Source organism: Thunnus albacares, chromosome 5 (assembly GCF_914725855.1).
Source record: "Thunnus albacares chromosome 5, fThuAlb1.1, whole genome shotgun sequence".
NCBI lineage: Eukaryota > Metazoa > Chordata > Actinopteri > Scombriformes > Scombridae > Thunnus > Thunnus albacares.
This window is the reverse complement of record NC_058110.1, coordinates 29,509,308-29,537,235: the sequence shown is the minus strand read 5'-3', so window position 1 is coordinate 29,537,235 and position 27,928 is coordinate 29,509,308. Positions and strand designations below refer to the sequence as shown.

Sequence of the window (27,928 nt, the reverse complement as noted above, 5' to 3'; positions counted from 1 at the left end):
TTTATTTGTATAGTACATTTCAACAACAAGACAATTCAAAGTGCTTTATATAAAACAAAAAAGGCATCAAGACAGAATATAAAAGCAACACAAGATAATACAAAATACATTTAAATACAATTAAAAGCATTAAATTGACTAAAGAAGAATAAGACAGATAAAACAGGAGAATAAAACTCACAGTGCAGTATAAGATATTAACCTTCAAATTTGGTTTATTAAAAGGCAGCGGCAGAAAGGTCTTCAACTGTGATTTAAAAGAACTGAGAGTTGCAGCAGACCTGCAGATTTCTGGGAGTTTGTTCCAGATATGTGGAGCATAAAACCTGAATGCTGCGTCTCCATGTTTAGTTTTGACTCTGGAAACAGAAAGCAGACCTGTTCCAGATGATCTGATCTGAGAAGTCTGGGTGGTTCATAAAGTAGCAGCAGATCAGAAATGTATTTTGGCCATAAACCATTCAGTGCTTTATAAACCAACAGCAGTATTTTAAAATCAATTCTTTGACAGACAGGAAACCAGTGTAAAGATCTGAGAACTGGACTGATATGATCCACTTTCTTAGTCTTAGTGAGGACTCGAGCAGCAGCGTTCTGAATCAGATGCAGCTGTCTGATCGATTATTTTAGGGAGACCTGTAAAGACACCATTACAGTAGTGGAGTCTATTGAAGAGAAATACATGGACTGGTTTTTCTAAATCCTGCTGAGACATAAGTCCTTTAATTCTTGATATATTCTTCAGGTGGTAGCAGGCTGATTTGTAATAGTCTTAATGTGGCTGTTGAAATTCAGGTCTGAGTCCATAATATAATAAAATGTAATATAATAAAATATAATAGAACGATGTCTGTTTTGTGAAATGTTTTCATGTGTTGTGTTAAGGGTTTGGTTATGCTAGTGAAGACCCCCCCTCACTTCACACAGTAATAACAGTATGTGGAAAAAAGAGTGCTGACATGTTTGGAGATTTTACATTGTGCAAACTTTCTTAAATGCGGTATAAACACTTTATTACTGACTACCATAATCAACACTACATTTGCGAGTGTTTTGTTCAGTGATTCAGTTTTTTGTACATGCGTGACAATGGAAATATTAAAAGGGGAAGGGGAGCTCTTTGTGCTATGTCACTGCTACAAGTGACCCTTTTACATAACACTGGTCATTTGATCTATATTAGGGTATAAATACTTATTATACCATGTTTAAGTCATAAAAAATGAGGATTTCAGATTTTACCTGCATCAAGGATTATTTGTTATGTCCTTTAGTTTGTATATTGCACCACCATTATAACCTAGTAAACAGTGTTTTATTAAGGATTTCTGGAAAATTATGCTCAAAACTGCACATCATTGACCAGGCTGGACTAGTTGAATTGCTGCTAGTGTAGCTGAACCGTTATCTCATAACATTACATTAGAAAGGTACATTAGAAAGCACTAAAGGGTTGTTGTCCCAGCAATGTAAAACAGGAAAGCTGTTGCATGTTGCAATCCAGACTAGCTGCCACGTCACTGTTACTGGCATGATCAGACAAGACTTGATAGGCTGACTTTTAGATTTGCACTTTTAAAATACATTTTTCTTAAAAAGAACATAAAAACACCTCTGTACAATACTGTGGAAAATTCACACTGAAACACTGATACTGACATGTAACCACTGGTTTTCACCCACATTCTTTTCATCTCTTATCACAGTGCAAGAAAAAAGAGAAAAACATGATTACATGCATTCTGTCATATCATGTATTAATACTTTGCATGGTCAGGTTAACATTTTAACATTGTATCTAGCTGCTTCAGGAAATCACATGAACATTTTTTGTTCAGTCAAACAGTGATAACAGTCCAATGAACGATCACAGGAAGCATTTTTAATGACACATTTCCTCAATTATTTCCACGTACCATAGCATACTTGCTTTACATTATTTGCTTTTCAGGAGACAGAATGATGAACACCTCCTGTCCTCGTGTCAGCTTTGAATTTACAGGCAGATTCCTGCCACCTGTTTACTTCTTGGTATTCACCATTGGTCTGGTAGCTAATGGATGGGGATTGAAGTCTTTGCTGCAGAAATGGAGGAAACTTAAGATCATCAATGTTTTTGTTTTGAACCTTGGTCTTGCAGATATTTTGTATCTGCTCACACTCCCATTTCTGATGGTGTACTATTTTAAGGAAGAGACTTGGATCTTTGGAGACACATTCTGCAAGATGACAAGATTCTGCTTCAACCTGAATTTATATGGCAGCATTGGATTCCTTACTTGTATAAGTGTGTACAGATACCTGGCCATTGTCCATCCAGTGAATATGATGGGAAGATTAACTGTTACCCACTCTGTGGCTATTTCAGTCATGGTTTGGCTATTGGTGAGCATTCAAATTATTCCGGACATTTTCTACACAAAGACATTTGGAAACACCACTGCATGCTACGATACCTCTCATAGCAGATATGTTGAGGTTTACCTGAAATACAGCCTCGGATGGACACTCACTGGGTTTTGTATCCCATTCCTCATCACACTGGGCTGCTATGGACATGTGATTGTCATTCTCTGCCGCAAAAATACCATTGACAAGGTACTGAAACAGAGAAGTTTGAAATTGTTGTTCATCTTGATTGTTCTCTTCTCTGTTTGTTACATCCCCTATCATGTATTCAAGAACCTCAACCTCTGGTCAAGAGTTTTATTAAAACAGCATAAATGCCGTGAATGGTCTAATGGAGTCTACATTGCTCATCAGATAAGTCGTGGACTTGTGTGTCTGAACAGTGCTCTAAACCCTCTGGTTTATCTTCATGGAAATGAAGCTATTACTGCTCAGCTCAGACAGCTGCTCCAGCGAGCTCGTCAAGCTGTCTCGCGGCTGTCCATCACCTCTAGTCAGTTCTCACAGGTATAAATTGTCTGCTATGTGAATGAATCATATTGCATCATCTGAAACTATAAAACATTCATTGTACTGGGTTAATTTTTTGTCTTATGTGGTTTTATATTTTGCTGTAAACATGCTAAAAAAAGCTAAGATTAGAAAATGTACTTAAACAATTCTGAGAGCTTCAATGTTCTCTCTCAGAAAGGTTTGCAGAGAGAATAGGACGACTTATGATGGTTGTGGGGCGGGGCTCAGTGATCAGCATGACGTGTATGTATTAAAACAGGAAGTTGATGTTTGCTTGAATGTGTACAAATAAACCTGATGCAAATTGTATGAGCTTCACTGTTTCCAACACTCACCCATGCATCCATGCATCAACTGCACATCAAAGGCATACATAGCAAGAGGAAGCTAGCGGTACAAGCAAAGGTCACACAGTGTTTTCAAACTCACCAACATTACTGATCTACTGTGTGACTATTTTATACAGGGAGTTAGGATATTTCCAATGCATTTACCTTTCTCTGTCATGACCACAGAGCTGGGTGATGACAACACACAGACTAGTGAGAGGTGTCAGTGTTATTACTGTCTTTTGGGACTGGATGGTTGGTGCTTCACAGAGGTGACTTTTTTAGAAAAATAATTTATGACTACGAATAACCTAGCTGTGAAATAATAATCATCACATTATCACTTTGTCGGTTATTAGGTGAGGCAAATTTATTTGTATAGTACATTTCAACAACAAGACAATTCAAAGTGCTTTATATAAAACAAAAAAGGCAGCAAGACAGAATATAAAAGCAACACAAGATAATACAAAATACATTTAAATACAATTAAAAGCATTAAATTGACTAAAGAAGAATAAGACAAATAAAACAGGAGAATAAAATTTACAGTGTAGTATAAGATATTAACCTTCATATTTGGTTTATTAAAAGGCAGCAGCAGAAAGGTCTTCAACTGTGATTTAAAAGAACTAACAGTTGCAGCAGACCTGCAGATTTCTGGGAGTTTGTTCCAGATATGTGGAGCATAAAACCTGAACGCTGCTTCTCCATGTTTAGTTTTGACTCTGAAAACAGAAAGCAGACCTGTTCCAGACGACCTGATCAGAGAAGTCTGGGTGGTTCATAATGTAGCAGCTGCAGATGAGAAAATGTATTTTGGCCATAAACCATTCAGTGCTTTATAAACCAACAGCAGTATTTTAAAATCAATTCTTTGACAGACAGGAAACCAGTGTAAAGATCTGAGAACTGGACTGATATGATCCACTTTCTTAGTCTTAGTGAGGACTCGATCAGCAGCGTTCTGAATCAGATGCAGCTGTCTGATCGATTATTTTAGGGAGACCTGTAAAGACACCATTACAGTAGTGGAGTCTACTGAAGAGAAATGCATGGACTGGTTTTTCCAAATCCTGCTGAGACATAAGTCCTTTAATTCTTGATATATTCTTCAGGTGGTAGCAGGCTGACTTTGTAATAGTCTTAATGTGGCTGTTGAAATTCAGGTCTGAGTCCAAAATATAATATAATATAATATAATATAATATAATATAATATAATATAATATAATATAATATAATATAATATAATATAATATAATATAATATAATATAATATAATATAATATAATATAATATGATATAATATGATATAATATAATATAATATAATATAATAGAATGATGTCTGTTTTGTTAAATGTTTTCATGTGTCGTGTTAAGGGTTTGGTTATGCTAGTGAAGACCCCCCCTCACTTCACACAGTAATAACAGTATGTGGAGAGAAGAGTGCTGACATGTTTGGAGATTTTACATTGTGTAAATTTTCTTAAATGCGGTATAAACACTTTATTACTGATTTCCATAATCAACACTACATTTGCAAGTGTTTTGTTGGGTGATTCAGTTTTTTGTACAGGCGTGACAGTAGCTCCTTGTGCTATGCCACTGCTACAAGTGACCCTTTTACATAACACTGGTCATTTGATCTATATTATGGTATAAATACTTATTATACCATGTTTAAGTCATAAAAAATGAGGATTTCAGATTTTACCTGCGTCAAGAATTATTTGTTATGTCCTTTAGTTTGTATATTGCACCACCATTATAACCCTGTAAACAGTGTTTTATTCAGGATTTCTGGAAAATTATGCTCAAAACTGCACATCATTGACCAGGCTGGACTAGTTGAGTTGCTGCTAGTGCAGCAGAATCGTTATCTCATAACATTACATTACATTAGTCTCAGATGGGAGGATCTGTTCTTGTGTTATTACCTTGCCACTGAGAGTACACTTGGTTTGGTGGAGAACATCCTATTTATTCTCCTGGCACTCCTGTCTATCTCTCCAGGCGGGTAGCCAGAGCTGGTACAGACAGCTTGTTGTACCAGGAGTCACTGTTGTACTTGTACTTCCTAGGTATCCCTTTCGTCCCCACAGCTGTGGTGCTGTAGCTGATCTCAGTTACGGTACTAGTAGGGATAGTACGTAGCGCTGCATTCACATCCTCTAGCAAGTACCCTAGGTACTTTGGGTACTTGGTACAGGGGTCATGATGGTCAGTCGCCCTTGTGTTAAGCTCCTAAGGGCTTATTGAGGCTTGGTAGCATCAAGGACCATTTAGGCACCTTGCCTAAAGGTCCACATTGGCCGGGAGGTCCACGCCCTGGCCGGGAGTCGAACCTCCAACCTCCTGCGCCAAAGTCAGCCGTGTTAACCACTGACTTTGGCGTGGTTAAATAGATATTTCTCTGTTCATGCATAACAGCAGTTTATGTCCTGTTGCTGCCAAGATTCCAGTGCCTAATGGTGATTTATTTGTTATTCCAGACTGATGACAATACTGAGTGTTGAATATATATATATATAGATAGATAGATAGATAGATAGATAGATAGATAGATAGATAGATAGATAGATAGATAGATAGATAGACAGACAGACAGACAGACAGATAGTACCAAATCAAACCACCAAGACTCATTCAAACATAAATACATCAATAGGTATTGCAGTGCCCATTTTTAACAGAACTGGACAGAATCTAGAGCTACATACAAAGAATATGAGAATATTACTCCTCTGAGAAATAACCAAACTTCACACATGTATCATTGACCAGGTCACATAAAGTACGATGGCGACACCCTTTGGTTAGATGGGGGTACTACATAATGCACAACCACACAGAATAGATATTTCCTCCCCATATGGAGACATTATTAACTTAACTTCACAACAGCATAAACAGTACTACTTCAACTTAAACATATGTAGGATCACAACAACTAACTTAATACTTCCTCCAGACAATTACACCATACGCATCTTGACAATATTGGAAAAAATTCTCATCATGCTGGGCACATGTAAATACGTGGTTAACATTATGAGATATAAACATAACAACAAAGTAACAGACACTTACTTCCCGTCATTGACTCAGTACTTGGAACATCACAAACTGGATTGCACAGGAAGAAATAAGGATGATAATCATCACAGGTAAGAGGACCTAAACCATAATGTGGTGCACGCTGAACTTGAGCACTCACTCTTTCCACACACAATGGCAAAACGCTAGTGAGGTACATACGTCAGGTCCTATAACCAGATAATGTGAGTATTAAAGTGATAGAAAGATGAGAACTCCCGCAACACTTGTAGTATGAGGAACAACTTTATTAGTTGTTCCTCATACTACAAGTGTTGCGGGAGTTCTCATCTTTCTAGACTTATTTCCCTTCTCCGTACACCTTGGAAGTAGGTGAAGTTGTGCCAGAGACCCTTACTCTGCATCTACAGTATTAAAGTGATATGCATCCAGAAATGTCAGAGCCTTTTATGCAGTGATTCAAAAGTTTGGTGTAAAGGCTGATTGTGGGTCAGAATATGAGCAGTGTATGAAAGCCAAGGTTGGGCAGAGCAAATCCTGTGATTCTTAAAAGGAAAAAAAAGACCAGGTAGCAGACACAACAAATCCTGTGACTCTTAAATGGAAAAGATAGCAGGCAACAGGTAACAGACTGCCATAAATTGAAAGCATTTGATAGCAAAATTGGAAACCAGGAAAAAGAAAGGGTCTGCATAGAAGTGATGACCTATTGATAATTACAGAGTATTTACAATTAGACCGTCGAGACATGGGTACCAAAAATAGCAAACAGGAAAAAAATCCTGTGACTCTTAAATGGAAAAGATAGCAGGCAACAGGTAACAGACTGCCATAAATTGAAAGCATTTGATAGCAAAATTGGAAACCAGGAAAAAGAAAGGGTCTGCATAGAAGTGATGACCTATTGATAATTACAGAGTATTTACAATTAGACCGTCGAGACATGGGTACCAAAAATAGCAAACAGGAAAAAGAACCAAGCGATGCGAAAAAAAACAATCTCACCCATAGTTCAATATATGCTGAAGACATATGGTGAACAAAGCTGTAGTCAATTTGAGGTCTGGGTAAAAGATTTTGGCTTCCCTCCAGAATGGCAGCTCACAACAGCTGGAACAATTAAAAAAAATATGGAAAAAAGGAAGAGGAAGATGAAAACAAAGCAAAAGGGATGTCAAATAAAGAAAGGAAGAAGTTCACTTCATTTGGAAAGCATTAATGATGTGGCAGGAAGAGGAAAATAAAAGAGAGATGAGAAAAAATGTAGGAGCAGCAACACAAAAAGCAATAGCAGTAGAGGCTGCAGTAAGCCAGGGGCATCTAACAAGTCTGTGCAGTGTCTGACCTAGATCCTGACCTAGACATGGCCGCACTGTGACATCTTCAGCCACAAAACAAGGAGAAGAAGGCCACAATCCTCCACTGTACCCCGGTCCTGGCATCTATTTTGACTTTACCGCCTTTGCGGAATACTCCAAGTTTCTTGAGCCACCGCCACCAACAAGGATAAAGAGTCCAAAGAGAGGCACCAGAAGGTCACTGCTACCCCCTACGGCACCTCCAGTGCAGGTAAACCAAGAGCAAGGACTGCCATATATGCACATTAGAGGCAAGACACAAGCTGTTCCCTATTCCCTATGATGAGGAATAGGAAATGGGTGGTATCTTCCCTGTGGTAGAATGCAGACTCCCTCCCAGGGACAGAGATGCCAACAATGTGATCTTCAGAACAGAGGGTGTGTTAAGACCATGGACACACAAAGACATGGTATGGGTGGGAGAAGAACTGCCAAACCCACTAGAAGCTGGAGGAACTGCATATGCACAAGTGCTCTGCCAAATTATTGAACAATATCTCCCCACTACTGGAGAAATCCAGGACCGGATGCAGTGGCACTTGAAACTCAAATGGGGAGCAATGCAGGGAGACTGGCCACCAGTTGACCTGAGACCTGACCATGCAAATTAATGCACTGCTCACATGAATAGAGGTTAGGTTCACTCCACAAATGGACCTAAAGAGAATCACAGCCTGCAAACAAGAACCAAACCAAGCAGTGGCAGATTACCTGGTGCATCTGACCAAAGTGATGCAAAAAGCGGTCTCACAAAATCCGCAAACAACTAAGATGACTCGCCATGGGAAGCACATCTGAAATCCTACTTCCAAGAACTGCTTCCGGGGATATAGTCCAATGTAAGGAAACATTGTATTGATTGCAACACAGGAAGATTGATAGCTGTTGAAAGATTTGCCAAACATTCTAAAAAAAGATTCAGAGAGAAGGAAAAGAGAAAGATCGAGTAGAGCGAAGACACAGCAGTAAAGATTCAGATGGTGCAGCTGACCATGCTCCAAGGCCAGCCACAAGGAAAGATGACAATGTACCAAGGACAAAGTCATAACCATGGCCGTGGTAGGGGATAAGCCAGAGGTGAAGGGAATGGCAAAAGTGGCAAAAAATGTTTTATCTGTGGAAAGTTTGGACATTTCATCCCTGACTGCAAACAAAACCTAAACAACAAAGAAAAAGGTGGAGACTGATGGTGCGCAGGGTCAGGGAAAGGTCGGGACCCTGAAGTCCAGAGGGACAGTGAGAACACAAACACAGACACTCACACACACACAGACATCCACCAATTAATACAAGAAGCTATTGAGAAATTAGAACAAAAACAGAGAGATGAAAATGATAAAAAAAGACAGACCCACTTATGAAATGTCCTCACACACAGCCTACGACGCCATGTCCACACTGACACTACAGGTCTTAGGCCAAAAGGTTGAATCCTTGGTCAACTCAGGGGCAACAGAGTCAGTAATAAAGCAATTTAATCAAACTCCAACTCCAAAAATGAGCGGGAGAACAATGTCAAAACACAGCTCCCTTATCAGTTGTGGATGATGAGGGGAAAAGATTTAAACATTCTTTTCTCCTCTCTTCATTAATATAATAATAATAATAATAATAATAATAATAATAATAATAATAATAATAATAATAATAATAATAATAATAATAATAATAATAACAATAATGTTGCACAAGAAATGCAACTCAAAGTGCTTTACAACAAAACAACACCAAGTGCTTCACATGAAAGGACATAAAAAGAACATAAAAGCATGTAAAAACATTAACCAAAGATGGAAAATAAAACCCACACCCATGACATAAAATTAGAATATTAAAAATTATAAAAAAAAAATGATACATCAAAAATAAAATAAAACAAAGATAGAATGCATACTTCAGTGGTGGTAATTTGAGACTTATGAAGCGAAAACCCAGAAAATATTTTGCCACGTGTACACAATCTGTAAATCGGTGCTTAGGTCTCTGAAGCCATAACCAATAAGCAAACAGAAACTCCCTTTACCCAATGGTCACAGACTAACCAGAAAGAAACCACCATTAGTGGTGCTGTGGGTGTTAAAACCACACATCACAGTCTTCTCTCAAACATATACACATTTTTTTACAGTTCATATTCATATGCAATCCTTTGCACAGGCTGTAAGTCAGTCAAACCACACAACCTTTGTTAGGCATCCTGACATCTAGTGGACTACAGGGTCTACTGCTGAGACTAAGGGCAGTGCAATAAACATATCACCAGCATCATTAGAACATAAGAAGACATTTTGAAGTAAAGACTGTTTGAGGGCAAACGTGGCCTCTATTGTTATCAAATGTAATCATTTTGGGGGTTGAGCATCATAAGAGCAAATCATTGTAGTGTATGGTTGTAGGTTATTGTCTTAGATGGAGGATGGAGGCAGTTGGAAATGATCACTACGGCTGCTAGATGGCATCTGTCACTCAAATGTAACTAAAGGTTGTTTTGAGGTGAGTGACATTTTTCTTGAGAGAACAGTCTCTACTAAACACCAAGTACAGTTCAGGCTGATGGGAATGTCTAAAGTTTTTGTGTTTTACAGATTTTTTAATCATAAACAAAAATACTGGGCAAATCGATTTTTTTACCTAATGATGGCGCTAGAAGAAAAGTCATAAAGTGATTACAGTTATCCTGAGGGGGACATGAATGTCTGAACCAAATTTCATTGCAATTCATCCAATAGTTATCAAGACTTTTCACTCAGAACCACTAATGTCAACCTCATAGTGGTGCTACAATAAAAAGTCAGTAGGATTCATCCTCTGGGAGTCATGAATGTCTGTACAAAATTTAACTGCAGTCCATCCAGACATTTCAGTCTGAACCAAAGTGGTGGACCAACCGTCTGACAACAGACATGAGCCATACTGCTAGTGTGGCTAGAAATCTACAGAGAAACAGTCTCAAGTCTCAAGATATTAGACCATTATTCTTGAAAGATGTATTCTGTAACTCTCTTTATTCATGCTTAATACATAATTTATAATTGCTATGGATTGAAAATAGGTAATTTCCAATTAGTGCAATATTTGGGTAGTCAGTTTTTAAACAACATTTTTATTTGAGTGTATCCAAACCACACACTGTTATTATTAAAAGCCTTATTACTGATCTACAAAACATTACTAAATGATTTGATCACCAGAAAATGAAGCTATTAACAACAACATTGAGATAATCACAGGCACACTGCCACATAAATCAAACATTTCGTGATGTATTACTGTATATTGATAATATATCAGAACAATACAATCAACTCACAGCTAAAATAGAAACATGCTTTACTACAGGAAGTGGTAAACCATACAAAACCCTACCAGACAGTAGACACCTGTAACCTTGTGTTACTCTAATAGCTTATCCACTAACACAGTACCTGTCTGTAATACATAAACTGAGTGCAAACTACAAAGTTTATTTATCAAGTGCACATTTTTTATTTCCTTTGATTTCAATAAAAATCTCTATCTTGGTGGAATCTACCGAAGTGATGATAAATAATGACTTTACTGAAAGTGAGTAAAATTATCATGTAGTCCTGCATTACAGAACTTCTGCTGACTACATGATACAGAAATAATTTCCAATATGTAGTGTGAAACTTTGTGTGGTCACTAGTAAAAACTGCAGCCTTTCTGATATAAAGTGGTGAAATGTAATGTGCTAAACATTTCCAACTAACTTTCTCAGGTTTAAGTAAAGATAAAGGAGGATAAATTGATATTTGCCTGGAATTGTTGAATATTCTAATTGATTAATTTAAATATTTAATGCCCTCATGTTAGAAATGGTGCCACACACATAGGCTACTAAACTAGAGTTAAACTTCAGTTTCCATTTATCAAAAGGTATTGTCAGAGGAGTCACAAAAATAAAGACAGACAAGTACATATTAGCCTGTTATTGCAGTCTAAGTTGTGACTTGGTTTGTGCATGGACTTACTCTCTATTTTTCGAGTCAGCCAATGAAATTTTAAGTGTCCATTTCCTGTAAACTCGCAGGTTCAGAAACACATATCTAGTATTCAGAAGCCAAGGCTTAAAACAGGAAGTCTTCTCAGTACTGTTGTACTATCACACATTCACCGAGGGAAGGAATTACACCAACAATGAATAACACATCTTGTCAAGAGATCAGCTTTGACTTTCCAAGCAGATTCCTGCCTCCTGTTTTCATCTTAGTATTCATCGTTGGTCTGGTGGCTAATGGATGGGGACTGAAGTATTTGCTGCACAACTGGAAGAAACTGGGGGACATCAATGTTTTTGTTCTGAACCTTGGTCTTGCAGATATTCTGTATCTGCTAACACTCCCGTTTCTGATGGTGTACTATTTTATGAAGAGTACTTGGATCTTTGGAGACGCATTCTGCAAAATAACGAGATTCTGCTTCAACCTGAATTTATATGGCAGCATTGGATTCCTCACTTGCATAAGTGTGTACAGGTACCTGGCCATTGTCCATCCAATGAGAGTGAGGGGAAGATTAACTGTCATCCACTCTGTGGCTATTTCAGTCATGGTTTGGCTGTTGGTGAGTGTTCAAAGTCTTCCGGACATGTTCTACACCAAATTATCTGGAAACAAACCTGAGAAATGCTATGATACCACCCATAAGACATATGTTGAGGATTACCTGAAATACAGCCTCGGAGTGACACTTACTGGGTTTTGTCTGCCATTTCTCATCACACTGGGTTGCTATGGACATGTGATTGTCATTCTCTGCTGCAAAAATACCACTGACAAGGTACTGAAAAAGAAATGCTTGAGATTATTGCTCATCTTGATTGTTCTCTTCTCTGTTTGTTACATCCCCTATCATGTGTTGAGGAACCTCAACCTCTGGTCAAGAGTTTTATTAGAACAGAAGAAATGCCGTAAATGGTCTAATAGAGTCTACATTGCTCATCAGATAAGTCGTGGACTTGTGCGTCTGAACAGTGCTCTAAACCCTCTGGTTTATTTTCATGGAAATGAAGATATTCCTGCTCAGCTCAGACAGCTGCTCCAGCGAGCTCGTCAAGCTGCGTCGGGGCTGTTCATCACCCCTACTCAGTTCTCCCTGGTATAAATCGTCTGCTATGTGAATGAATAATATTGCAACATTTATTGTACTGGGTCAATGTTTTGTCTTATGTGATTTTATATTTTGCTGTTAACGTGCTAAAAAAAGCTAAGATTAGAAAACACACTGAAAAAATACAGGAAGTTGATGTGTGCTTGAATGTGTATACTTAAATAAACAGGATGCAAATTGTATCAGCGTCACTGATAACAACAACCCTGCATCAACTGCACATCACAGGCATACCACAGGAAGCTAGTGGTACAAGCAAAGAGCAACACAGTGTTTTCAAAATCACCAGTATTGCTGATCTACTGAGTGATCATTTTGTACAGAGAGTTAGAATATTTCCACTGCATTTACCTTTTTTTGTCATGGCCACAGAGCTGGGTCATGACAACACACAGACTAGTGAGAGATATCAGTGTTATTACTCTGTTTTGGGACTTGACGGTTGATGCTTCACAGAGGTGAACTTTTTAAAAAAATAAATATGACTACGAACTACTACTGTCGCTGTCTCGCTCACTATCTCTCATGTACACGATCTTGTTCTCTGTCCCTGGTGCACAGTGAAATGTCTTTGTGTGTCAAGTTTAGGGTTTGATTATGCTAGTAAAGCCCCCCCCCCCCGCCCCCCCTTCCCTCTTCACACAGTAATAACAGTATGTGGAGAAAAGAGTGCTGACAGGTTTGGAGATTTTACAGTGTGCAAACTTTCTTAAATGCGGTATAAACACTTTATTACTGACTACCATAATCAACACTACATTTGCGAGTGTTTTGTTCAGTGATTCAGTTTTTTGTACATGCGTGACAATGGAAATATTAAAAGGGGAAGGGGAGCTCTTTGTGCTATGCCACTGCTACGAGTGACAATTTTACATAACACTGGTCGTTTGATCTGTAGTATGGTATAAATACTTATTATAGCATGTTTAAGTCATAAAAAATGAGGATTTTCAGATTTTACCTGCGTCAAGGATTATTTGTTATGTCCTTTAGTTTGTATAGTGCACCACCATTATAACCTTGTAAACAGTGTTTTATTCAGGATTTCTGGAAAATTATGCTCCAAAGCGCAAATCATTGACCAGGCTGGACTAGCTGAGCTGCTGCTAGTGCAGCTGAACCGTTATCTCATAACATTAAATTAGAAAGTTACATTAGAAAGTACTAAAGGGTTGTGCTCCCAGCAATGTAAAAACAGGAAAGCTGTTGCATGTTGTAATCCACACTAAGTGCCAGGTCAATGTAACTGGCATGATTTGTCGAGACCTGATAGGCTGACATTTTGATTTGCACTTTTAAAAAACATTTTTCTTATTAAGAACATAGAAACAGTTCTTTACAATACTGCGGAAAATTCACACTGAAACACTGATACTGACATGTAGCCACTGGTTTTCAACGACTTTCTTATCATCTCTTATCACAGTGCAGTTCATTGAATGGGGTGGCATTTTACACCTTAAGAGAAAAACATGATTACATGTATCCTGTCATATCATATATTAATACTTTGCATGGTCATGGTTAACATTTTAACATTGTATCTAGCTACTTCAGGAAATCACATGAACATTTTCTGTTCAATCCCACAGTGATAACAGTCCAATGAACGATCACAGGAAGCATTTTTAATGACACATATCATCAGTTATTTCCAGGTACCATAGCATACTTGCTTTACATTATTTGTTGCTTTTCAGGAGACAGAATGATGAACACCTCCTGTCCTCGTGTCAGCTTTGAATTTACAGGCAGATTCCTGCCGCCTGTTTACTTCTTGGTATTCACCATTGGTCTGGTAGCTAATGGATGGGGATTGAAGTCTTTGCTGCAGAAATGGAGGAAACTTAAGATCATCAATGTTTTTGTTCTGAACCTTGGTCTTGCAGATATTTTGTATCTGCTCACACTCCTGTTTCTGATGGTGTACTATTTTAAGGAAGAGATTTGGATCTTTGGAGACGCATTCTGCAAGATAACAAGATTCTGCTTCAACCTGAATTTATATGGCAGCATTGGGTTCCTTACTTGTGTAAGTGTGTTCAGGTACCTGGCCATTGTCCATCCAGTGAGAATGATGGGAAGATTAACTGTTACCCACTCTGTGGTTATCTCAATCATGGTTTGGCTGTTGGTGAGCATTCAAATTATTCCGGACATTTTCTACACCAAAACATTTGGAAACACCAATGCATGCTACGATACCACCCATGATACATACGTTGAGGATTACCTGAAATACAGTTTCGGAAGGACACTCACTGGGTTTTGTCTCCCATTCCTCATCACACTGGGCTGCTATGGACATGTGATTGTCATTCTCTGCAGCAAAAATACCACTGACAAGGTACAAAAACAGAGAAGTTTGAAGTTGTTGCTCATCTTGATTGTTCTCTTCTCTGTTTGTTACATCCCCTATCATGTATTGAAGAACCTCAACCTCTGGTCAAGAGTTTTATTAAAACAGCACATGTGCTATGAGTGGTCTAATAGAGTCTTCATTGCTTATCAGATAAGTCGTGAACTTGTGTGTCTGAACAGTGCTCTCAACCCTCTGGTTTATCTTCATGGAAATGAAGATATTCGTTCTCAGCTCAGACAGCTGCTCCAGCGAGCTCGTCAGATGTTCAGACATCCACCTCCAACAGACTCTGGTAGTGTGCCCATGTCAGAAATCACAGATGACGTTTAATACATGAAAAATGTATTCTTCCAGTAACATATTAGACATTAGTATACATTTGTAAATTTTTTTCAAAAGTAATGATTATGTTTTTAATTTCACAGTTGTCCCTTTAATTTTCATTGTCTCAGCATTATTAGTGTACTTTGAATTGCCTTGTTGCTGAAATGTGCTACATAAATAAACTTGCCTTGCCTAGTAGTTCTGTGTTTGCAATATGCAGCGTACATGAAACAGAGATGCTTGAGATTATTGCTTATCTTGATTGTTCTCTTCTCTGTTTGTTACACCCCCTATCATGTATTGACGAACCTCAGCCTCTGGTCAAGAGTTTTATTAAAACAGCAGATATGCCGTGAATGGTCTAATGGAGTCTACATTGCTCATCAGATAAGTCGTGGACTTGTGTGTCTGAACAGCGCTCTAAACCCTCTGGTTTATCTGCATGGAAATGAAGATATTCCCGCTCAGCTCGGACAGCTGCTCCAGCGAGCTCGTCAAGCTGTGTCGCGGCTGTCCATCACCCCTACTCAGTTCTCCCTGGTATAAATTGTCTGATATGTGAATGAATAATATTGCATCATCTGCCATTGTAAAACATTTATTGTACTGGGTCAATGTTTTGTCTCATGTGATTTTATATTTTGCTGTTAACATGTTAAAAAAAAAGCTAAGATTAGAAAACGCACTGAAAAAATTCTAGAAACTTCACTGTTCTCTGTCAAAAATGGTTTGCAGAATGGATAAGACGAGTGGGGTGGGGCTCAGTAATCAGTGTGATGTGTATGTATTAAAACAGGAAGTTGATGTGTGCTTGAATGTGTATACTTAAATAAACAGGATGCAAATTGTATCAGCATCACTGATAACAACAACCCTGCATCAACTGCACATCACAGGCATACCACAGGAAGCTAGTGGTACAAGCAAAGAGCAACACAGTGTTTTCAAAATCACCAGTATTGCTGATTTACTGAGTGACCATTTTGTACAGGGAGTTAGGATATTTCCACTGCATTTACCTTTTGTTGTCATGGCCACAGAGCTGGGTCATGACAACACATGGACAAGTGAGAGATGTCAGTGTTATTACTCTGTTTTGGGACTTGACGGTTGATGCTTCACAGAGGTGAACTTTTTAAAAAAATAAAATATGACTACAAACTACTACTGTCGCTGTCTCGCTCACTATCTCTCATGTACACAGTCTTGTTGTCTGTCCCTGGTGCACAGTGAAATGTCTTTGTGTGTCATGTTTAGGGTTTGGTTATGCTAGTAAAGCCCCCCCCCCCCCCCCTTCCCTCTTCACAGTAATAACAGTATGTGGAGAAAAGAGTGCTGACAGGTTTGGAGATTTTACAGTGTGCAAACTTTCTTAAATGCGGTATAAACACTTTATTACTGACTACCATAATCAACACTACATTTGTGAGTGTCTAGTTGAGTGATTCACTTTTTTGTAAAGACGTGACAATGGAAATATTAAAAGGGGAAGGGGAGCTCTTTGTGCTATGTCACTGCTACGAGTGACACTTTTACATAACACTGGTCATTTGATCTGTAGTATGGTATAAATACTTATTATAGCATGTTTAAGTCATAAAAAATGAGGATTTTCAGATTTTACCTGCGTCAAGGATTATTTGTTATGCCCTTTAGTTTGTATATTGCACCACCATTATAACCTAGTAAACAGTGTTTTATTCAGGATTTCTGGAAAATTATGCTCCAAAGTGCAAAGCATTGACCAGGCTTGACTAGTTGAGCTGCTGCTAGTGCAGCTGAACCGTTATCTCATAACATTACATTAGAAAGTTACATTAGAAAGTACTAAAGGGTTGTGCTCCCAGCAATGTAAAAACAGGAAAGCTGTTGCATGTTGCAATCCACACTAGCTGCCACGTCCATGTAACTGGCATGATTAGTCGAGACATGATAGGCTGACATTTTGATTTGCACTTTTAAAAAACATTTTTCTTATTAAGAACATAGAAACAGTTCTTTACAATACTGCAGAAAATTCACACTGAAACACTGATACTGACATGTAGCCACTGGTTTTCAACGACTTTCTTATCATCTCTTATCACAGTGCAGTTCATTGAATGGGGTGGCATTTTACACCTTAAGAGAAAAACACGATTACATGCATTCTGTCATATCATGTATTAATACTTTGCATGGTCATGGTTAACATTTTAACATTGTATCTAGCTGCTTCAGGAAATCACATGAACATTTTCTGTTCACTCCCACAGTGATGAAATTCTAATGAACGATCACAGGAAGTATTTTTAATGACACATTTCCTCAGTTATTTCCAGGTACCATAGCATACTTGCTTTACATTATTTGCTGCTTTTCAGGAGACAGCATGATGAACACCTCCTGTCCTCGTGTCAGCTTTGAATTTAAAGGCAGATTCCTGCCACCTGTTTACTTCTTGGTATTCACCATTGGTCTGGTAGCTAATGGATGGGGATTGAAATCTTTGCTGCAGAAATGGAGGAAACTTAAGATCATCAATGTTTTTGTTTTGAACCTTGGTCTTGCAGATATTTTGTATCTGCTCACACTCCCGTTTCTGATGGTGTACTATTTTATGGAAGAGACTTGGATCTTTGGAGACGCATTCTGCAAGATAACAAGATTCTGCTTCAACCTGAATTTATATGGCAGCATTGGGTTCCTTACTTGTATAAGTGTGTTCAGGTACCTGGCCATTGTCCACCCAGTGAGAATGATGGGAAGATTAACTGTTACCCACTCTGTGGCTATCTCAATCATGGTTTGGCTTTTGGTGAGCATTCAAATTATTCCGGACATTTTCTACACCAAGACATTTGGAAACACCACTGGGAAATGCTACGATACCACAAATGATACATACATTGAGGATTACCTGAAATACAGTTTCGGAAGGACACTCACTGGGTTTTGTCTCCCATTCCTCATCACACTGGGCTGCTATGGACATGTGATTGTCATTCTCTGCAGCAAAAATACCACTGACAAGGTACAAAAACAGAGAAGTTTGAAGTTGTTGTTCATCTTGATTGTTCTCTTCTCTGTTTGTTACATCCCCTATCATGTATTGAAGAACCTCAACCTCTTCTCAAGAGTTTTATTAAAACAGCACATGTGCTATGAGTGGTCTAATAGAGTCTTCATTGCTTATCAGATAAGTCGTTGCCTTTCGTGTCTGAACAGTGCTCTCAACCCTCTGGTTTATCTTCATGGAAATGAAGATATTCCTTCTCAGCTCAGACAGCTGCTCCAGCGAGCTCGTCAGATGTTCAGACATCCACCTCCAACAGACTCTGTTAGTGTGCCCATGTCAGAAATCACAGATGACGTTTAATACATGAAAAATGTATTCTTCCAGTAACATATTAGACATTAGTATACATTTGTAAATTTTTTTCAAAAGTAATGATTATGTTTTTGATTTCACAGTTGTCCCTTTAATTTTCATTGTCTCAGCATTATTAGTGTACTTTGAATTGCCTTGTTGCTGAAATGTGCTACATAAATAAACTTGCCTTGCCTAGTAGTTCTGTGTTTGCAATATGCAGCGTACATGAAACAGAGATGCTTGAGATTATTGCTTATCTTGATTGTTCTCTTCTCTGTTTGTTACACCCCCTATCATGTATTGACGAACCTCAGCCTCTGGTCAAGAGTTTTATTAAAACAGCAGATATGCCGTGAATGGTCTAATGGAGTCTACATTGCTCATCAGATAAGTCGTGGACTTGTGTGTCTGAACAGTGCTCTAAACCCTCTGGTTTATCTGCATGGAAATGAAGATATTCTCGCTCAGCTCGGACAGCTGCTCCAGCGAGCTCGTCAAGCTGTGTCGCGGCTGTCCATCACCCCTACTCAGTTCTCCCTGGTATAAATTGTCTGATATGTGAATGAATAATATTGCATCATCTGCCATTGCAAAACATTTATTGTACTGGGTCAATGTTTTGTCTCATGTGATTTTATATTTTGCTGTTAACATGTTAAAAAAAAAGCTAAGATTAGAAAACGCACTGAAAAAATTCTAGAAACTTCTCTGTTCTCTGTCAAAAATGGTTTGCAGAATGGATAAGACGAGTGGGGTGGGGCTCAGTAATCAGTGTGATGTGTATGTATTAAAACAGGAAGTTGATGTGTGCTTGAATGTGTATACTTAAATAAACAGGATGCAAATTGTATCAGCGTCACTGATAACAACAACCCTGCATCAACTGCACATCACAGGCATACCACAGGAAGCTAGTGGTACAAGCAAAGAGCAACACAGTGTTTTCAAAATCACCAGTATTGCTGATTTACTGAGTGACCATTTTGTACAGGGAGTTAGGATATTTCCACTGCAGTTCCCTTTTTTTGTCATGGCCACAGAGCTGGGTCATGACAACACACAGACAAGTGAGAGATGTCAGTGTTATTACTCTGTTTTGGGACTTGACGGTTGATGCTTCACAGAGGTGAACTTTTTAAAAAAATAAAATATGACTACAAACTACTACTGTCGCTGTCTCGCTCACTATCTCTCATGTACACAGTCTTGTTGTCTGTCCCTGGTGCACAGTGAAATGTCTTTGTGTGTCATGTTTAGGGTTTGGTTATGCTAGTAAAGACCCCCCCCCACACACACACAGTAATAACAGTATGTGGAAAAAAGAGTGCTGACACTTTATTACTGATTACCATAATCAACACTACATTTGTGAGTGTCTAGTTGAGTGATTCAGTTTTTTGTGAAGACGTGACAATGGAAATATTAAAAGGGGAAGGGGAGCTCTTTGTGCTATGCCACTGCAACGAGTGACCCTTTTACATAACACTGATCATTTGATCTGTAGTATGGTATAAATACTTATTATAGCATGTTTAAGTCATAAAAAATGAGGATTTTCAGATTTTACCTGCATCAAGGATTATTTGTTATGTCCTTTAGTTTGTATATTGCACCACCATTATAACCTTGTAAACAGTGTTTTATTCAGGATTTCTGGAAAATTATGCTCCAAAGTGCAAATCATTGACCAGGCTGGACTGGCATGATTAGTCGAGACATGATAGGCTGACATTTTGATTTGCACTTTTAAAAAACATTTTTCTTATTAAGAACATAGAAACAGTTCTTTACAATACTGGTGAAAATTCACATTGAAACACTGATACTGACATGTATTCACTGGTTTTCAATGACTTTCTTTTCGTCTCTTATCACAGTGCAGTACATGGAATGGGGTGGTATTTTACACCTTAAGAGAAAAACATGATTACATGCATCTTGTTATATCATGTATTAATACTTTGCATGGTCATGGTTAACATTATATTTTTTATCTACCCACTTTCGGAAATCACATGAACATTTTCTGTTCACTCCCACAGTGATAACAGTCCAATGAACGATCACAGGAAGCATTTTTAATGACACATTTCCTCAGTTATTTCCAGGTACCATAGCATACTTGCTTTACAGTATTTGCTGCTTTTCAGGAGACAGAATGATGAACACCTCCTGTCCTCGTGTCAGCTTTGAATTTACAGGCAGATTCCTGCCGCCTGTTTACTTCTTGGTATTCACCATTGGTCTGGTAGCTAATGGATGGGGATTGAAGTCTTTGCTGCAGAAATGGAGGAAACTTAAGATCATCAATGTTTTCGTTCTGAACCTTGGTCTTGCAGATATTTTGTATCTGCTCACACTCCCGTTTCTGATGGTGTACTATTTTATGAAGAGAAAATGGATCTTTGGAGACGGATTCTGCAAGATAACAAGATTCTGCTTCAACCTGAATTTATATGGCAGCATTGGGTTCCTTACTTGTATAAGTGTGTTCAGGTACCTGGCCATTGTCCACCCAGTGAGAATGATGGGAAGATTAACTGTTACCCATTCTGTGGCTATCTCAATCATGGTTTGGCTTCTGGTGAGTGTTCAAAGTCTTCCAGACATTTTCTACACCAAGACATTTGGAAACACCACTGGGAAATGCTACGATACCACCCACAAGAAATATGTTGAGGATTACCTGAAATACAGCTTCGGATGGACACTCACTGGGTTTTGTCTCCCATTCCTCATCACACTGGGCTGCTATGGACATGTGATTGTCATTCTCTGCCACAAAAATACCACTGACAAGGTACAAAAACAGAGAAGTTTGAAGTTGTTGTTCATCTTGATTGTTCTCTTCATTGTTTGTTACATCCCCTATCATGTATTGAAGAACCTCAACCTCTTCTCAAGAGTTTTATCAAAACAGCAGGTATGCTATGATTGGTTTAATGGAGTCTTCATTGCTTATCAGATAAGTCGTGGACTTGTGTGTCTGAACAGTGCTCTCAACCCTCTGGTTTATCTTCATGGAAATGAAGATATTCGTTCTCACCTCAGACAGCTGCTCCAGCGAGCTTGTCAGATGTTCAGACATCCACCTCCAACAGACTCTGGCAGTGTGCCCATGTCAGAAATCACAGATGACGTGAAAAATGTATTCTTCCAGTAACATATTAGACATTAGTATACATTTGTAAATTTTTTTCAAAAGTAATGATTATGTTTTTAATTTCACAGTTGTCCCTTTAATTTTCTTTATCTCAGCAGTAGTAGTGTACTTTGAATTGCCTTGTTGCTGAAATGTGCTACATAAATAAACTTGCCTTGCCTAGTAGTTCTGTGTTTGCAATATGCAGCTTATGTAACCACCAAACCATTGAGTTTGCAACAGATTGCAAGTAAGATTTCATTCATGCTATTATTTAAATTTGTGTGATTATACTGACACAATGCTTAGCATAAAATACAGTTAACAATGAATAAAATAACAAAAGGTTAATCAAATTAGAATACTGTTTAAGTTTATATATGACCATGCTGTTGTTGTCATCTGAGTATAATTCAGACTTGTATATGTGGAAAATTGTGTTTATATATGAAGAGAAAAGTCATAATCATATGTTATTATGATTGTTCAGAAAGGCTTGCAGTGTTTTCTCTGAAGTAGGAACCACCAGAGGGAGACTCTTACCTTTTCATTTGTGTGGGTGAAAACCTGCCCCTGGATCACCCAAACTGTTTGCACACTTATGAATAACATCTTACATGATATGCATAACATCATACAGCTGTACTTTAAGTGCTCAAACTGCACTGCAAAAACTCCATTTCCAAGTAAGTGAGATAATCTTGTATTTGGATTTAAAAACTTGTCTGTCTTGTTTTGAGCACAAATTATATCATACTGACTATGCAAGAGTGTTTGACTTAATGTAGGTAAATATCACTTGCCTTGTCTTAATTTGACATTTTTATCTTATTTGGGATTATGTTTTTACTTAGATATATCTTATTTGTCTTGAAACAGCATGATATGGTATATTATCAACTTTATATTGGGGAAAAATATAAAATTTCAAGGTTTAAACTTTTGCAATGCGTTCACTTTTTTTTTAATCTGTTGTATTCCATTCCATAACAGTAGCAGTTCGGATCGTTTATGTCACATTCAGTATATTACATAACTATAGTCAGAATAATCAGTAGACCTAACACTTTTCTCTGATGATGAAAATAATATAAACCAAAATAGCACATATTGTACATCTACAGCACACGTGGGAACAGACATTAATATGAAGTAATTAATCATTATTGGTCAAACGTTTCATCAAAGTTGATATTTTATTAATGATCAATAAACAAGACTAGGACTCTACAGCCATGCTAGAAGCTCTGTGAGGCTATGTTTTAAGATAAATGCTGATGTCAGCATGCTTAACATTCTAACATTTTTTAAAACCAAAGTATTGAAATTTTGTCCTGATGATGATGCTAGATGAAAAGCCAGGATCACTAAAATCAATGAGAGTCATCCTCTGGGGATCATGAATGTTTGTACCAAATTTTGTTCCAATCCATGTAGTTGATATTGAGATATTTCACTAGATACATAGAAACTTTTGTCAGCTGGTGGTGCTAGGAGTAAAGTAAGGGGATCACTATTCATTCAGATTCATCCTTTGGGGACCATGCATGTATGTACTAAATTTCATCCCAATCCATACTGCAGATGTTCAGATACTTCAGTGTATAAGTGCAAACTTTGTGGCGCTAGAGGAAAAGTCAGAGGGTTACCAAAGTAATTGAGATTCTTCCTCTTGAGACCATGAATATCTAAACAGATTTCATGGCAATCCATCCTATAGCTTGCAAAATAATTTCACTCAAAACCAAAAAGGTCAACTACATTGTGGAGGAACAGCCAGGGCATCACCAAAGTCAATGGGAGACATCATAAGGGGAACGTGAATGTTTGTACAAAATTTCATGGCAATCCAACAGTTGATAAGATATGTCAGTTTGGACCAAAGTTATTGGTCCACTGCACCAGTAGTCAGTTGACATGTTGGCTCAGTGCTTAGTGTGCATGACTCTATACCGGTATTCCCTGTGTGATGTTTGTTGTTTTACCTTTTTTAACACTTCTGGTAATTGGACATTTTGACTCATTTTAAGAAAACTATCAAGTGAAAATCACTGACTGCACTAGCAGCCAAATTTGCTTATTTCAAGCCAAAGAAAGCTCATATCCAAAATGTTTTCATTTAAATTTGACAGGGCATTTTTGCAGCATGCTGTCAAATAAGGAGGTACATATGGAAATTCTGACTGTAATGTTCAACCTTAAAATGTTGTTATATCATGGCACTAACTATATAAAACCATGTTTTACACTTAAGCAGGTCATGTGAACGTCCACTGTCTGTTCACTCCTGTGTAAAGATTTTCAAAAGATATGTCTACTTTTAGAAATCACCACAGCTTCCAAGAACCTAGAGACCACATCCACTGTGGTATGTTGTAAAAAAAATTCTATTGTGCTTTTCAAATGATATGATAATGAGCAGAGGTTGTAAATAAGCAAATAGACAAAGCATGCACGCATGTCTTGTGAAATTTGGCCCACAGATTAATCTGTGATCTCAGATCTGCATGTGAAACAGCAATGCTTCAAACAGGAAGCCTCATTTGAATATAGTAGGTCATGTTCTCTTCCACCTCTTATAAGGAAAGGGTTTGAACTAACTTCTTTTCAGAAGACAGAATGAATAACACATCTTGTCCTCGTGTCAATTTTGACTTTGAACACAGATTCCTGCCTCCTGTTTTCATCTCAGTATTCATCGTTGGTCTGGTAGCTAATGGATGGGGATTGAAGTCTTTGCTGCAGAAATGGAAAAAACTGGGACATGTCAATGTTTTTGTTCTGAACCTTGGTCTTGCAGATATTTTGTATCTGCTCACACTTCCATTTCTGATAGTGTACTATTTTATGAAGAGTACTTGGATCTTTGGAGACACATTCTGCAAGATAACACGATTCTGCTTCAACCTGAATTTATATGGCAGCATTGGATTCCTTACTTGCATAAGTGTGTACAGGTACCTGGCCATTGTCCATCCAATGAGAGTGATGGGAAAATTAACTGTTACCCACTCTGTGGCTATTTCAGTCATGGTTTGGCTGTTGGTGAGCGTTCAAAGTCTACCGGACATGTTCTACACCAAAACATTTGGAAACAAACCTGGGAAATGCTACGATACCACTCATAAGACATATGTTGAGGATTACCTGAAATACAGCCTTGGATGGACACTTACTGGGTTTTGTCTCCCATTCTTCATCACACTGGGCTGCTATGGACATGTGATTGTCATTCTCTGCCACCAAAATACCACTGACAAGGTACTGAAAAAGAGATGCTTGAAATTATTGCTCATCTTGATTGTTCTCTTCTCTGTTTGTTACATCCCCTATCATGTGTTGAAGAACCTCAACCTCTGGTCAAGAGTTCTGTCCAAACAGCAGATATGCCATGAATGGTCTAATGGAGTCTACATTGCTCATCAGATAAGTCGTGGACTTGTGTGTCTGAACAGTGCTCTCAACCCTCTGGTTTATCTTCATGGAAATGAAGATATTCCCGCTCAGCTCAGACAGCTGCTCCAGCGAGCTCGTCAGATGTCCAGCCATTTGTTTCTGTCAAACTACGGCTGTGTGCCTATGGCACAAACTACAGATGAAGATTAATATCAGTTAAGATTTTAATATCAGTTACTTAATAAAACAAATATCTCAAGCAGCTGTTCTTCCAAGCTTATCAAGTAGCTGCCCATCACAACAAGTGCCATTATATTACTACAATATGAATTAAATTGTCAGTCATTCTCTTGTTGCATCCTTTGCCTGGGTATTACTTCTGCTGTGTCAAGTAACATTTTTGATTTTGTGGTTGTTGTGCTGTCATTACCACGTGCAGAAAGATCTTCCAAATAAACAGGAAATTCAGACAACCACAGCTCTTTCATGTGTCACTGTCTACTTTCAGAACACGTTTGTTTGTGGAGTGATTCTGATCATGCAATACGTCTAATGGTGGGGAAACATGGTTCCACACATGCTCACTATTTGTTTAAGACAGGACATAGTTTGAGAAATTAAAATGTCCTATTGATACACAGCTGAAATGGAAACTTATACTCTTATGCTATTGTCATAAGATTGTGTTATTCTGCTTTATAGTCAAAAGCACATTGTAATACTTCTTCTTCTCTGCTTCTCATGTGAAAATGCTCTTAACAGGTACCAGCAAAGGTGAGCTGTGGGGCTCAGAAACTGCAACGTTACTGTACTGTAACTTTACTCATTAGAAAGAGGCAGAGAGGGAAAGTTCTTTAGGAGGAAAGACAGTCAAGAATTTGGCTTTCAACTCTTAATTCTCAGAACACCGCGAAAAACTCCCCAGAGAGACTGTAAACTAATTAAAAGAAACATATTAGGATTATGAATATGGGATGATTATGATGCATATGGCTGTATGTACAAATACTGACACTGAACTTCGTACAGTATCTCTTCAGCCTAGCAAAGCGGGGGACCTGCATTACTAAATGTGAACTGGTTATTGCAATAAAACTCTGAAAGACAACTTGCTCTCTGAATTTCCACAACAATTCTGGCGACGAGGATGGGATTTCAACATGTGAAGCATCGGCGGCTCATCGCTGAGGGAAAAACCATGCACGGCAGAGGTCGAAGAGTCCAGTCTGACCCACTTTCACATTTGAGAGCAGTGAAACGCCTTGAATACTTTTCTCATTTGGCCTGATAATGTTGTGCAGCTGATATACACAAATTGGGTTTTCTGGGTTAAATTCAACCCATATTAATCAAAAGGCACCATTCAAAATTGATTTTGTTTTTTACATTCATTGAAATTATTGTGGCTGTCAGTGGCCTGACAGCAGACCATAGTGATATGGTGTGTTCTGAAATAGATAGAAGTGAGAGCCAGTGTGTGTGGTGTGTAGGAAAGAGAGGAAAAATGGAGAAGGAAAAGACAGGATGGGTCGGGTCTTTTCATATAGTGTATTTCATCAGTGGGGAAGTTCAAAGTGTTTGTCATAAAAAATTAAAAGAAAGAAACACATTACAAGAGGATGGTCTTGTTAAAGAGTATGGTCTTGACCTGCTCTACATGAGGGGAGTCATGAGACTGCTTTTGTTGTGATTTGGCACTGTATAGATGGAGCTTGCTTGACTTGATTGAAATAATTAAAAGCTATAGGTCAACCACTCAGTGTTTATTGTGTTCATTTGATAACAGCATTATACTATTGACATTTTGATGTAAAGTAACAGCAATTTGTAACAGTGCAGCTGGGAAAGTTGTTTCGGTCTGAATTTGTGCTTATGTTACCTGTGAGCACATTGTGTCATCAAAACATTCAAAATTTAATGAATATCAATGGATTTGATTTATTACAACTCCTGCACTCTTTCTTAAAAAAAGGAGTAGTTATAGCAGACTGTTAGTGTGTGTGTGTTAGCTAATTAGGTAGGGCTAGCTCGTTTAGGTTTGGCAGTAAACAAGGTGGTGTATCAGTCAAGACACAGGTAAAAAGATGAGGAGAAGTAATCTCTTCTCTGAACTGTATTGTGTTCTAACAATATTTAATGGCACAATTCAACACCCAGTATTGTCATCAGTCTAGAATAACAAATAAATCACCATTAGACACTGGCATCTTGAAAACAATAGGACATAAACTACTGTTAAGCATGAATAAAGAAATGTCTATATATATATATATATACAGATATATATTACCAAATAAAACCACCAAGACTCATTAAAATATAGATCTATCAATAAGCATATCTCTCATCATGCTGGGCACATGTAAATATGTGGTTAACCTTATGAATTAGAAACATAACAATGAAGTAACAGACATTTACTTGTTGTCATTGACTCAATACTTGGAATATTACAAACTGGATCACACAGGAAGTAATAAGGATGATAATCGTCACAGGTAAGTGAACCTAAACTATAATGTGGTGCACGCTGAACTTGAGCACTCACTTTT

At 38.0% G+C, this 27,928-nt stretch overlaps 6 protein-coding genes across 6 annotated transcripts; all 6 read left to right on the top strand.

Annotated features, from left to right (window-relative positions):
- Positions 1–1,732: 1,732 nt before the first annotated feature.
- On the top strand, positions 1,733–2,944 carry LOC122982616 (P2Y purinoceptor 1-like). The gene has a single exon (XM_044352030.1). It carries the CDS (start codon positions 1,960–1,962, stop codon positions 2,920–2,922), a length of 963 nt encoding a protein of 320 aa, XP_044207965.1. The 5' UTR covers positions 1,733–1,959; the 3' UTR covers positions 2,923–2,944.
- An 8,834-nt stretch (positions 2,945–11,778) lies between these two features.
- LOC122982614 (P2Y purinoceptor 1-like) lies at positions 11,779–13,186 on the top strand. The gene has a single exon (XM_044352028.1). The coding sequence runs from the start codon at positions 11,829–11,831 to the stop codon at positions 12,792–12,794; it is 966 nt and encodes a 321-aa protein (XP_044207963.1). The 5' UTR covers positions 11,779–11,828; the 3' UTR covers positions 12,795–13,186.
- Positions 13,187–14,508: 1,322 nt separating this feature from the next.
- Positions 14,509–15,492, top strand: LOC122982292 (P2Y purinoceptor 1-like). The gene has a single exon (XM_044351478.1). The coding sequence runs from the start codon at positions 14,509–14,511 to the stop codon at positions 15,490–15,492; it is 984 nt and encodes a 327-aa protein (XP_044207413.1).
- A 2,365-nt stretch (positions 15,493–17,857) lies between these two features.
- On the top strand, positions 17,858–18,866 carry LOC122982922 (P2Y purinoceptor 1-like). Its single transcript, XM_044352561.1, has one exon. The coding sequence runs from the start codon at positions 17,858–17,860 to the stop codon at positions 18,842–18,844; it is 987 nt and encodes a 328-aa protein (XP_044208496.1). The 3' UTR covers positions 18,845–18,866.
- A 2,130-nt stretch (positions 18,867–20,996) lies between these two features.
- LOC122982291 (P2Y purinoceptor 1-like) lies at positions 20,997–22,001 on the top strand. The gene has a single exon (XM_044351477.1). The coding sequence runs from the start codon at positions 20,997–20,999 to the stop codon at positions 21,999–22,001; it is 1,005 nt and encodes a 334-aa protein (XP_044207412.1).
- A 2,595-nt stretch (positions 22,002–24,596) lies between these two features.
- Positions 24,597–25,763, top strand: LOC122982885 (P2Y purinoceptor 1-like). Its single transcript, XM_044352494.1, has one exon. It carries the CDS (start codon positions 24,600–24,602, stop codon positions 25,584–25,586), a length of 987 nt encoding a protein of 328 aa, XP_044208429.1. The 5' UTR covers positions 24,597–24,599; the 3' UTR covers positions 25,587–25,763.
- The last annotated feature ends 2,165 nt before the right edge of the window (positions 25,764–27,928 follow it).

Coding starts and splice junctions, on each gene's coding strand:
- LOC122982616 (XM_044352030.1), top strand. CDS start 1,960: ATGATGAACACCTCCTGTCCTCGTGTCAGCTTTGAATTTACAGGCAGA.
- LOC122982614 (XM_044352028.1), top strand. CDS start 11,829: ATGAATAACACATCTTGTCAAGAGATCAGCTTTGACTTTCCAAGCAGA.
- LOC122982292 (XM_044351478.1), top strand. CDS start 14,509: ATGATGAACACCTCCTGTCCTCGTGTCAGCTTTGAATTTACAGGCAGA.
- LOC122982922 (XM_044352561.1), top strand. CDS start 17,858: ATGATGAACACCTCCTGTCCTCGTGTCAGCTTTGAATTTAAAGGCAGA.
- LOC122982291 (XM_044351477.1), top strand. CDS start 20,997: ATGATGAACACCTCCTGTCCTCGTGTCAGCTTTGAATTTACAGGCAGA.
- LOC122982885 (XM_044352494.1), top strand. CDS start 24,600: ATGAATAACACATCTTGTCCTCGTGTCAATTTTGACTTTGAACACAGA.